Source organism: Ptiloglossa arizonensis, chromosome 6 (assembly GCF_051014685.1).
Source record: "Ptiloglossa arizonensis isolate GNS036 chromosome 6, iyPtiAriz1_principal, whole genome shotgun sequence".
NCBI lineage: Eukaryota > Metazoa > Arthropoda > Insecta > Hymenoptera > Colletidae > Ptiloglossa > Ptiloglossa arizonensis.
In genome coordinates, this window is record NC_135053.1 from 9,713,228 (window position 1) to 9,726,881 (window position 13,654).

A 13,654-nucleotide genomic window follows, 5' to 3' on the forward strand; every position below is an offset into this window, starting at 1 on the left:
AGAACACGTGGTGAAAGGTTGCACACGATGTTACGATTTATCGACAAGTTGGAATGGCTCGTTTTGTTACCGATTTTAACCTAACGAGTTTTGTAATTTTAATTATCAACGTTCTTTCGTTTCTTTCGTACACTGAATAATATACTTCCCCTTTGTGTATGATCGTCGCAGCGAAACTTTTCGCGATGTACAATGTTTAACCCTTTGAACACGAGAGGAGATTCCACCTAATTCAGTGTACCATTTTCGATCCGGGAAAACTTCGTGGTTTGGAATTCAAATTGAAATTTAAATATTACATTCTTGTAGAGGGTAAACGCATGTATGCGAAGTGTATAAAAATGTTCCATTCCAGATGAATGTTACGACTTAAAGAATTTTCTCGAGGCGTCGGTTTCACGGTAGCAAAGAAGCCTCGAGTGCAAAGGGTTGAATTATGAAAAGGAAATAAGATAGTGGAATAAAACTGTACAAAATACATTAGATTGTACGAGTTGGAATAATCTTAATTTATAACAAAGTGATTTCGAAGGTACATTTTGTAACTTGTATTTTACACGTACGTGTAAAAAGAAAAAACCCCTCGTTCGCCAAATTGTCGACAAGACGTATTCCAAAGAGAAAGAAACATCGGTCCTGGGAGAAATCGCATTGGGTCGGACGTTTTGTCGGCCTTTCTAAAGCTTGCTACTAATTGTAAGCACAACTTGTACCGTCCTCGTACTTGTACGTGGTACCACATTCCTCTTAACCCAGGACTGATCTCTTTCTCTACCTGCAACACCATTTCACCACGTGTTTGTAAATCTTGAAGTTTGCGTCGTATAGTCAGTCACAAAGGTCTACGTGCACTCTATAAATTTGCAACGTTACAGAAAATACGTTTTCGATACTCCCCTGCATAATATTCGAACAAACGTTGTTCGTCGGCCAATGTTACAATTATTCTGAAAAGAAATTTGCAACGTTACGAAAAATACGTTTTCGATACTCCCCTGCATAATATTCGAACAAACGTTGTTCGTCGACCAGAGTTGCAATCATTCTGAAAAGAAACAGTACTCGTTAACTTTCGTGTGAAAAAATATCGATGACTACGAAATACAATTTCACAATAATGTACATACAATCGTCAACTCGTATTTATCGTTCCGGTAATATGTTATTGGCCCCTCCCTTATAAACGTAAACAGTTCTATAACGGCATACATTCTTAGTTTACTTTTGGTTTTTCAGACTCTATTAGATGGATGTATGCAGACTTGTGTGACTGGCTGTAGGTCGCTGAACTTGACTTAAAAGCGACTGCCACCCTATACGGTAAAAACTATAACATTCCGTACTATAAAAAAAAAAGAAAGAAAAAAAAACCGAAACTGACTCTGAAACCTCTCTAACCAAGGATCCATCTACGAAACAGACGATTCCATTACACACTTTCCTTTTCGAGATCGAACCCCACTCCTACGAAGTTATTCGTTCCTCGTACCACGAATCCTCGAGCTTTCGAAATAATCGCATCGATCGTATTCGGTGAAAAAATTCAAATACGTTTCGTCGAACGATCGCCGAACTTGGCGCGTATGCTGCGCGAGATGAGTTCGTCGCGTAACGATACCGTTTCGGAAAACGCGAAAGAGAGCGAAGAACGTGCACGCAAGACGTCTCGTTGATCGGAACAATCCTCCTAGATACGTACAGTTTTTTTTTTTCGAGCGTATCCAGGCCATAGTGCAATGAACTGGAAACGGCGAATTTACTACCGAGTACCGTACTCCGCTCTGGAAACAATTACGCAGCTAGGAATTTAAAAGAACGATATAGGTCACCGACGAATCAACCACATTTCCTCTGTACGTACTGTTCCAACGCGTCCTTAACATTCACGTCCGAACGTAAGCGTCGGGTACACGCGTTCCACCGAATCCCCACGCCCAGAGTGTCTAACACGATCGCCGAATGGTTCCAGGATAGGAACCCCCCTGCTGCCACGTCTCGAGAGATTAACGCCGAGAGCTTCGTACTAACAGCACCGCCTCCAAAACAATATCACTGACATCCGCTGATCATTCTGCCACCAGTCGTAGCTCGTAGCCGTAAGACGCACCTGTGCTAGTTAACCCGTAATCAGTACCAGTAATCGAGACATCAACGGCATTGTCAACGCCCCTGGACACGCTGGCTCGCGCGAGGTGTCGCACGAAAAGAAACCTCCTCGATGTTACTTACACGCGAACGCCCGAGACTCCGTGTACCAACGTACAAGACGACACGTTCGGTCACCGTAAACCGCGGGTACAATCGACTCGAGTTTCTTCTCGTTAGACGGGCAAACAGGAAACGAAGACGACGAAGAAAGAAACGACGAAAGGAGTGAAAGTAAAACCCATCGTTGACTCCGCCGTGACGCCGCCACGTACCACGACGGAATCGAAATTCAACAGCGGTTACGTGGCCGCACGGTGGAGCACGCCGGTAAATCAAGCGTAATCGATATCGATATTCCCGGCTAATAGCATCGTAACGATCCAATTGGTCCTCACCGGCAGGGTTATAAATTCTTTGATAATCGGTCTTCGTGCAAGCCACGAACGAGCCTAAATCTTTCTCGACGATCGCTACGATGGAAGACGATATATATGGTTCTCGTATCGATGGCGCTCAGGTGGTTATATACGCCGATCGTACGAGATCTTGTTCAGCTTCGTTTCACCTGTTGTCCCGCGACCGAGCGTTTCTTCTTCGTGCAACACCTGGTGCCCCCCGTCGCTGATCGACCAGCGTCACCCATGCCGAGCAATAACACCCAAACCCAACCCCACCTAACCCCCCCCCCCTTCTCTTACCAGAGTACCGTCTGTCATAACTAACTAGAGCACGTATTGTACGCTTCTCTTATTTATGCACAGTTTTCATGGTTTCTCCCGGCTTCGTATGCACACGGGGGGAGGGTCGCCAGTGGCCTTTGTCGAATATCAAGACGTTCGCTGCGCGGCCCAGGCGATGGCCACTCTCCAAGGAACCTTTCTCCTCTCCTCCGACCGGGGAGCGATACGAATCGAATATGCAAAGTCAAAAATGGCCGAGGTGGGCTTTACAAATCTCTGGATCGAAGTAGGTTTCATTTTATGCTACGCTAGCTGCTACCTACGCGCGAACATCCGACGACGAAAACGCAGCGCCGGTGTGTTTGATCCCTCATTCCCTCGCACGCTCGCGTCCTTTTGATCCCTGCGATCGTCTCGTACGTCGTCCTGCGCTCTCTTTTCTATTTCGCATTGCGGCCAAACGGAAGCATCCGGGACCCGTTCCGCCGTGCCGATCGATGCCTCGTCTTTGACAGAGTTGGGCATATTTTTATCCAGATAACGTACAACGAGCAACCTTTCGTCCGGATTAACTTTTACCCGTTGCTCCGACGATAGACATTCGTACGGACAAAAGTTTATCGAGATCAAAATTGGATTCGAGGATCCGCCGAGTCCAGGCGGTTATTACGAACGCGATCTTTGTTTCTTTGTACGACAAAAGAAATATTTACTTACAGCATCGACGTCTGTTGGTCGTGAACGTTTTATTCGCAGTTGGGAATACAATCGTCACTTTGGAAAGAAATCTCAACTTCCAGGAAACGTCGGTGCGTTGGTAATTTTATCCGAAGAAAATTCACTCGACGTTGTAATTATTTGTCAACGTTTGGAGAATTTTTATTTATATTTCTTTCCGATATTTGCGTGTCGTTGGTTCCACATCAAACGATTATAATATATTAATTTCATTCGATCGCTAAAGTGAATTGAATCGAGAAAAAGCATTACTTACACTCTCGTTTTTCGCAGATTTGATTATAAAAAATGGTTAAAACCTGTAAAATTAAAAGAAAGACAAAATTTTACCGTAACGGTAGTGTAACTCGGGACGTGTACATTTTCTCAATTTCTGATCGCAAATGAGAGCAGATTAAAAAGCAAAACGTACTCACTGTAAAAGAGTTCAAAAGTCTGAACAATTATTAAAATACGACTAAAAAGTTACATCGTCGTAGCAATGTCGATAAACCAAACCGTTAATGCCTGTATCGAGGAAACGAGATCAGCCATCTTAGACAGCATCACTTTTAACCCTTTGATTCCGATAGGTGTCTATAGACGGCCGGTCGATTAATTGATCGTATGCGGTAAACGCCCATGAGCGTTCAGTATGTATGTATGCTCAATACGCGAGAAGGCCTTTCGCACACAACGTATCTGCGTTCCGCGTTGAAATCGTCGGCAGTCAAAGGGTTAATCTCGCGAATGAGCTTTTATTCGAATAAATTTTCACCAGGTAAACTCTTGTCCGTATAAACTTCTATTCGAATAAATTTTCCTTTTGTTCTCGTCTAGAAACTTGATTCACTCCATTTGTTCGCTATTGCAACTTCTTTGTTCTTTAATCTCAAACATTGCGCAACTCTGAACAACGAGTGACAGTCACCCGGATAATTTGCCTCTACAAAATTGTTCTCCGCTCGAATATTTATCTAGATAAAGATTCACCCGCCCAAATCTGGTCTTCGATACACTCGCCTCCTTTCCCGCTTCCAACGTTCGTTCCGTAGCATAATAGATCTCTAGCCACGTGTCGTGCGTTTAGGTTCCTACGGTTCAACGACAGCTTCAAAAAAAATGGCGTACCGTTGCCGACGGATTACCGCGTGTACAATTTAATCGTCGATCCATGAGAGACAATTGGTCAGATACCGAAGCACCGTGCCGATCCCAACCAGACTGTACGAGTATCCAAAGCACAGGTGTCTGCGTTTTCGTCGTGAGACACCGCAGATATACCGCAGGGAGCCGAACAGAATGCCTCTGAATGGAACGAGGAACGTCTTACCGATGTACTTTCGACACCTCGTTTCCTGTCGCTTATCCGTTAGATCGGGCCCAACTTGTCGCTATCGGTCGCCGTGGCATTCTCGCGCGAGCGGGCCCGTTAGCGACGTTTTCGAGCGTTCCCTCAAGCTTCTGGCGCATCTCAGGGGCATTTTCCACGACTCCCGAACAGTACAGTGGTCTCAGCAGGACTCGTAGCCAATTACCTCGCTGTCCGATTTTAATCGATCGTGTATCACGTTCGCGGTAGACACACCGTATCGGAGAGTATCAAGACCGCAAAACGCGGACCGTATCGCGGGAGGATCGATCGAGATCGTCGACTCTCGATCGCGATCGAAGGCTCCACCGAAGCTGGGTCCACTTGTATCGACGGTGTCAATTGCCAATTATCCGCCGCTAATCGCCAATGGATCGAGCAACCTGCCGATCCGCACTTTCGCTACCTCGTTTTGTCCGTCTTGTCTGTCTGTCTTTGTTTCTCTTTCTCGTAGCGCGCGCGCGCGATCGGTCCGATGTTCGAAGTAATTCGATTTTCGCCACGGTGATTCGTTTCTACGGTTTTCGTTCTTTTTCTCCGCTCCTCCATTCCCCCGAAACCTGTCTCTCTCTCTATCTATCTATCTCTCTGCCGCCTAAAGGTACATCCTCACCGTCACATAACCGTCACATAACTTTCCTCTTTCGTTTTCCGTTGTTCAGTTCTGCTCTGGTTCTCTTCTCTGTCGCCTTCGTCGCATCCATGTTTGCCGTGTACCGTTTATTTCTGCTGTGTCCAGCCCGTGGTTATCCTTCTCTACTTTTCTTTTATACCGTTACCTGCCCTGGACGTGACCTTTCGATATGTGTATTTGATTCGAGCACCCTTGCACCAAACCTGCCGCCGCGCTTCTCCCTAGAGATGTTATTGTTAGCAACGAGCTTTCGGGGGAACGTCGGGCAGCTGCGGCAAACACAATGAAGGAAATAGCAAGATAGGCAAACTTTCGAGCGAGAAGCCAGATAGCGTCAAATAGGATAATGCCCGGGTACAAGAAACTTTTATTCGAATAGTTCTAGACCGTTGGCACAAGTATGTTCTCTGGAGCGCAAACATTGTTAGGTAATTGCTAGTGAGAATTGCGTTTTATAATTAAATATATTCGCGAAGAATTCTCCGAGCAGACACTTGCCTCACCCACGAGCAAACGATAACGAGAGCATTGGAATTCGATTACCAATCGATGACACAAGATTTCCCAACAAAACGGGTCAGAGGATTAAAAAGAGCGAAACTAGTCGAACGAACACTCTGATAATTCGTTACGTAGCCTATTGGTACCTTTTTATTCGATATCGCTGCAAATCGAAAAAGGAAACACGTACCAGCCGATTTTCTAAAGCAATTTATCGTGCTACGATTCACGCAATTTTACAATAAATTTTTTCCTCCTTTTCTCGCATCGTATCGGCTAAGAATTTTTCACTCGATTCGATTTACTTCAACGCTCTCTAAGCCTCGAGTCCTATTTTTTAACACCCTTTACAACTCCTATTAATCGTTAGATATTTGATTCTCGATCGCACCCAGTCTTGCTTCAACGAGTAACGTATCAACGAGCAGTTGGCCTATTTAAACGACCCACGAATAATAATTATCCCACTGTTACGAGTATCAGACATTCCGATTGCGACCTCAATCTCGTTATTAAGATGCAAATAAAAAAAAGAAAAAAGAGAAATACAGCCTCCAATGAAAAACAAAGGATATTCGATCGGCAAGAAGTATGTGGTTCGTTCGACGTTGTTGGAAAATAGACTTAGATTGCCCGACCTTCCCCTCCCCCGAAATTCGAAGATCGATAGATTCTGCTTGGGGCTGGGCAGTGGGACGAAACGCATCGTCACTAATTCATTCACTTTATAACGGAGACGCCTTGGCAGCGCGACGCCAAGACGGACGTGGCTGCTGAAGGAATATCCGATGTGTATTAGAACGCTTTTTTCTCTCTTCTCTGCCGTGAATAAACCGGCGCGACCGTCCTGTATTTTCTTTCATTCCTCCTCCACGACCAAGGATCCCCGAAAGCCCGTGAAAGAGAGCTTTTCAGTCCGGACGCAGCCACGGCCTAATGAGGTACGTAAATTACTCAATGGCAAGGCGTCTCTTCTCCTCGGCCGTGGGAAGAACCTCATTCGGGAAAGGGACAAATGTAGGTTGTCTCTTCATCCTTCCTTAGACAATGACGGATTCATTAACGCGCATCTCGCCGCGACCGGCACCGGTAACCCGTGGTCAATTATAAGAAAATGGAAAAAAGAAAAATTAAATAAATAAATAAATGAACGATAGACGTTCGATGATCATTTATTCTCGTTGTCGCGGTTATACAGGGTAACGGTTAAACCAACATCGTATAAATTTACAATCGTGCTCCGTGCTCGAAAGTCGAGTCCTAATAGGGACCTAAATGTCCATTCGGAAACTTCTTGTTCCGGAGGTACAGCCAATTTAAGATTTCAGTGCGAACACGGCTTAAAGTAATTGTACAAGTGATCGTAACACGTTCAAAACCATTGCTAAACACACGTTTGAAAATATTCGGCGCGTTTCTAATCGTGTTTCGCGCACGATGAACGCGCATCGAGGTTAAGTCTTAATAACTGCACTTTAGCTGCACCTCGCTTCTCACGCGTACGTATACTTTTTCTTTTAATCGTTTTCAGATCGCGTATCTGTTGAACAAAGTATTCGTGATTCTTCGCCGGTTTCCGCTGGCCTAGATTGCACTGTTGATTTCAAATGACTTCGCGACGACAAAAATCGAGGGAATTTCAATCGGGTGATCGTGGCCATTTCGTACCCGATGCGGTACACATATTTTTTAACGTCCACGTGAAAACATGTTGAAACTTAAACGGGCTATATTTCGGTGAAAAAAAAGTTTGCGGACCGTGTTTTTTCAAGTATCCTGTATATGCGTGAAACGTGCTGAAAAATAAAAGGGGATACGATCGGTCGATTCGACGACAAGTGTTTGTTTTTACTCGCGGTTTTAATAAATAAAAAAATTCTCGATTACCGACGAACACGCGCTTCGATCGGGTCAACTCTGCGCCGAACAGCTTTCTTTTCGCGACTGTAAACTGTAAATCAACGGTATCTCGAACAAAACCCGTAAAATATATAGTACAGAGACAAACGAGGTGCGATGAGCGACCGAGCGCTCCTTTCATACCTCGTTCATTCAATTTCATTTGACGAAGAAGGAAATCCGATGAAGCGTTCAGGTCCCGTCGTCGTCAGTAGAAACCAGAGTGTCTTGAATTTAAAAAGATAGATCAAAGAGCTACGTAAATATATTATACAGGCTGTCTCAAAATTACCAGATAAGTCGAAACGTGCAAACATTCCTTGCGCTAATAGAAATCGAAAAGTCTTCTACTTTCTGCGATCTCTAAATTCACCACGGCAGAGAAATACCTTTTATATTGGGTAATTTTATCGTAAGCGATAATTTCGTCGATACGTCGATGAACTGTAATATTTTTACGAGTTGCACTTAATACGGAAATTTCTTTTCGCCTTTTGTAAAATTCAATGTACCGTACAACACGATGAAATAACACTTCTTTGAATTTATTCAGTGGCTGGTTTACGAATTTTCGCTCATGTATAAAGAAACGTTATTGGAAACGAGTTTTATTTCACTAACAATTCGCTCAGATTTCGACTTCGGTCTATTACGTGTCGCGGTGACTAGTCACAGGAAATATTCTTTAACACAATTCCTCTCGATTTCACTGCCGAAATAGTACTGACTGTTTCAAACCGCGTTTGAATCGTGGAGCCTTTAAAGGAACATTACTAATTACCTCGAAACTCAAACAAAGGGAAATACAGGGTTATTAATTAAGAAACGTAAAATTAATATATAAAACGTAAAAATTTGTTATCGTTAATACAAATAATAGTAATAATCAATTTACATAAATACGAAGTCGATCATTTGTTGGACTTATCGTACGTTCAACGCAAAGATGGATGGACAGGGGACCATTGTATCCACAATTGGATATCGATAGAATAAAATTTATAAAAGTATCAATGAATATAAATAATAATATATTTAGTTCCTTTCGTAGGTGCTTTCGTTGCAATTTTGTTATAAAAGCTTTACCATTAGTTTTACGACCGGTTGCCCGGTCTTATCGCGTTTCAAACGACTGTATGTTGGACCTTAGTACATGCCTGGCCACAAGGTCATTGGCGACATAGCGGACCAATGAATTCCGATCACGTGACAATCTGTAATTGACATCCACTCTATCTTTATGTTGAACGGACAATAAGTTAATTGCATAGAAAATGACGATGCGTACAACAGGCACTGATATAATGGAAACGCTGTAAGATGATCTTTAAGAGAAGAATACACGTTAAAAAAAAAAGATGCACCGACATTGCGCGCTTTATGATCTTTTTCTAACATTATACGGTTATTAATTTTGTATAATACATAATCGAAACCTTCTATCACGTAACACTGACTAACGATACAATATACATATATTTATTAATTGTATTTTATTATTAATATATATATATAACAAAACTTCTAATAGATAGTATTATGAAAACGAGAATAACTACCTTGAAGGTTTCACGTAAGTCATTATCGCTACATCGAGAATAAAATCGAAACCCGAGTGAATTCACGAACGAATTGTTATTTAATCGCGTTCTACGTTGCAAGTTTCAGAGACGAAAGAAAATATTCATACCGGATGAAATTCGTGCAAATATTGCGATTCATTGATGTGTAAACAAGAGCGTACTTTTTAATTTAAAATTACACGATCTAAAAGGTTTCTTTTCACTGTGGTTGATAAGTACGGTGTTTCGGTCGATTGCATGATAAATGTATCGAAATTCGTAAAAGTAAAGAGAATTTACGATTTCGATGTGTAAGGAATTTTAAACCCGGCGCAAAATTGCATTAAAGTTCACGCAGATGCACTTGTACACACGTACATCCGTAAACGTATGTTTCTCGCGCGCCAGCGTCGCTCTCAAATTTTACTCTCTTGTATCGCGAAAAAGGTAACCATGGATTACAAAATGGTAAAGGTCTATTCGATTTCTATCGTCACGAGGAACTTTTCTCGCTCCAACTTGGCCCATAATGTTGACACACCCTGTATATCTATTCTCCGTGCTTGATTATCTCTCGACGATATTATTCCCCGAAAAAGATCCGTTTCATTTTACTCTGTTTCCCGTTTCGTTGCAAACGCTTGTACTCTGTCTTAAGAGACGCGCACCGTACAAAATGGACGCGTCGTTGCCTATCTTTCTGAACATCGGCGAACGAAACGATAGCCGATAACGCGTTCCCAACCGAAAGTGGCAATGAATCGGGCCAGGAACGAATGCGAACGTTTCACCGAACGATCCTCGTTCTCGTTGACGTTGATGTAAACGAAAGGGAAAAAAAAAAAATAAATAAATAAATAAAAGGGTTCTCGAATCGAGTCGGACGACGAATGTGTATCCAACGCGACGTAGAATCGTCGAGTCGGTGCCCAAGCGTTATTACGCTTGCCATCCTGTCGTCTTCGTCGACCCGTTTTAATCGATTCGTTCGCTTTTCCAGGGATCAAAGAGAGAAGAAAACCGGCAACCTTAAGATCGACATCAACGGCATGTAAGAAACCCGAAGGAAGATCGAACGTGCTTGCATCCCGGTTTGGGGGCGGGGGGGGGAGGGGGGCAGAGACGGACGAAACGACCGAAAATTGGATCCCGCGTGTTTGCGACGATAACGAAGGAATGGAAATTCAAATAACATCGACAACAATAACGACAACAGGATCGAGTCTCTGGAGCAGTTTGGCCACTTTCTCCGGAAATCGTCGCGAAGACGGAAGACCCGAGAAGATGTCAAAACACGGGAGGGGGTGAGAATGAGAGTAGAAACGGGGGAATGGGATGAAACGATAGGGGAGAAGCACGTATAGACACACGCATACACGTACACAGAGGAAAAAAAAAAACGAGAAAAATCACGAATTACATGGAGGGAAGGGTGCGTGTCCGCCCTTGCCTCGAAGCAGCACCAGTAGGCAAATTCTGTAAATTCTGCGGCGCAACGGCGTTTAGATTCGCGACTCGCGGGGGGCCCAATAATCGCGTATAATAATAATTCCTAGGTATATATATTTTTTAACGACTTAACTTATCGATTCGTAGCCGTCTATTTACCTTGTCTATTTATTTTCCACCGAGTCTGGATTGCGATCGACGACGACGACAACGACGACGACGACAAAGACGACGACGAGGACGAAGACGACGAAGAACCGAAAGACGGGTGGTGAGAACGGGAACGGGGCGCGGTGAGGGGAGACCGCGGGGCCGCGTCGGCGTCGAGAAGCGTCGCGACGTACCCGCGAGGCGGACACGCCGAGGCGAGCGACGCGATTTCGACACCCGTGACACGATTTCGTTTCGTACCGCGTTATTATACACATGTAAAGCAGGAAGGCACTCTTCAAGTCACACGCGCACGTCTATGTAACACTTCTTCACACACGTAATCACACTCCACAGTCGCGGAACATTCTTTCTAGGAACGTCGAGCCCCGCGCCGTTTTCGAACGAAACGTTTTATTCGGTTTTAACGGAAAACCAACGCGAAATGAAAAACAAACGAAACAGTCGAGGAAAAGAGGATACGGACGTTCAGGTCGTAAGAGGACAAGAATCGTGTTCACGACGATACGGAGCGGTTCCGGTTTCGAATCGCCCCGTGAAGTCGAGATTTGTAACGCACGTCGAAAGGCCGATCCGCTCGCGGAGAAATTACGCGGGCGGACCCAAAGCGGCTTTATTAATTCCGGGACAACTAATTCGACGGAGGCGTTTTACGTGACGCGACACGCGTGTCGCGTGCACGAGAGTCGATGACGATGAGTAATGTAACCGCGATGGAGACAGGCGCGGAGGCTCGTAGACGAAATTGCGTAATATAGAGAGGAAAGAGACGAAGACGAGTACATCAAGCTTAATACCAAAGGTGCCCTAAGAAGCGTGTATTTATGTTTTATCATTGGCGCGTCGCGAACGGCGAGCATATACATTTAAATTATGTATCTTGTTAAGGAGAGTCTAATATCCTAGACGAGAATGACAGTGAACGTCAGAGAGAAAAAGAGAGAGAGACCGAGCGTGTGTCTTATGTATGCATGGGGGGGGGGGCGTGAGTGTGTGCTGCGTGCGTGCGCGTGTGTGTGTGTCCGCGGGTGCGCGAGGGATGCGAGAAAGGAGAAAGAAAAATCGAGTACTACGTAATAATCTTATATATATACATAACGAATGCGAACATATCATAGGATTAAGCAGTAGAGAAGAATTTAAAGATCTTGTAAGGAGAGAAACTTTTAAACGATCTGTCTTTGTAGTGGCGCAGATACAGACAGAGGATACACGAACGGTGGTGTGCCCTGCGTGCTAGATACGACGGCCAACTCGGCACGTAATTTGCCCAAGTGCCTTCCCGTTGGTCGAGTCATGCTGTAATCGTACCGTGTGTTAAGTCTCGTCCCGATTTTCAAACGTCGAACACCCCAGGTTATACCCGCAGTCCTGAATCCCAGGAAAAACGCTTCTTCACTATCTTCAAAGCTGTTCGAGCCTGCCTGATAGTTTTCTATCGCTTCGTCGTTTTTCTACTAAAAGTAGCACTTTCGAAGACAGAGAGCTGCCGCATCGATGCGTGTTCCTTTGAGATACTTCTCACGATCCGAACGATTCCGTTGAATGATATCCTTCGCGGCACTTTCGATACGGGACGAAGGTTTTTCTCTTTCATTGAACGACAAGTGAAACAACAAAAAAAGAAAAAAGCAAACGAAGAAAAAAGATAAATAAGGGGAAGAAGGAAAAAAAGAAATATCGAAGAAAGAATTATACAAGTCAGAAGTTAGATCGATATCGTGATTCTCAACGGTGATCGAGACACTTCGTAGTAGAGAACTCTCAGAAAGATTGATATTTTTCACGTAGAACCCGCAGATATTTCTACAGTCCCACGCGGCTTCTGTCGGCCGAAAGCTTTCTCGAATTCAGAGCAATCCGTGCTATCCTCGTCGCAACCACTGGGCATTTATTATACGCATCCGCGAGTTAATAGTGGCGAGTGGTGATTAAATGGAAAAATAAGTGGCAAGGGTATAGTGGTAGAAAGTTAACTGAACCGTGTAGTCGAATTAACCGTCGTGTCGTATAACTTACCGGCGCGCGGGCAGCTAATTTCGCATCGGCGTTTAACCTTTAAGTAGGCACGAGGAGGTTTACCAGACCCCTATTCAAATACATTATGTTCCGCTGCTCGATATAGATTGGCTATTTTCTAATTAAATTTAAACACACATCGTATATATACGCTATTTACAGAAGAAAGAAATACGAAAAATGAACGATCGTATTTACACGCGATTTGAAAAAAAAAAAAAAAAGAAAAAGAAAAAAAAATGCAAATCGAGAACTCAACAGGCTGCCACGCGTCTACTCAAGGGTTAATAGAAACGCTTCGTCATCGCCGTAATTGCATCCGAGAGCGAGCACGCTCTTTATTTTTTTATTTCCACGGGTGTACGTGGAACCACGGAGGAGAGAGAATCGGTCGGAGCCGGTGGTACACGATCTCGTTCCATCGCCATTTGAACGCGTATCATTTTACGCGTTCGGGAAAAACCGTCCTGACAACGCGACGCTCCTTCCCGACGACGAGGCG

The 13,654-nt window shown here is 44.1% G+C and overlaps 1 protein-coding gene across 2 annotated transcripts in view; it reads left to right on the plus strand.

Moving 5' to 3' along the window:
- Positions 1-10,605, plus strand: part of LOC143148470 (protein couch potato) — a 208,243-nt gene extending 197,638 nt beyond the window's left edge. Inside the window, exons 8-9 of one of the 2 annotated variants that reach the window (XM_076314830.1) lie at positions 2,910-3,114; positions 10,514-10,605. In XM_076314830.1, coding sequence (XP_076170945.1) covers positions 2,910-3,114; positions 10,514-10,546 — 238 coding nt within the window. In that variant the 3' untranslated portion in view covers positions 10,547-10,605. The remainder of the gene's footprint in view (positions 1-2,909; positions 3,115-10,513) is intronic. The other variant, XM_076314828.1, reaches the window with a different exon arrangement.
- The last annotated feature ends 3,049 nt before the right edge of the window (positions 10,606-13,654 follow it).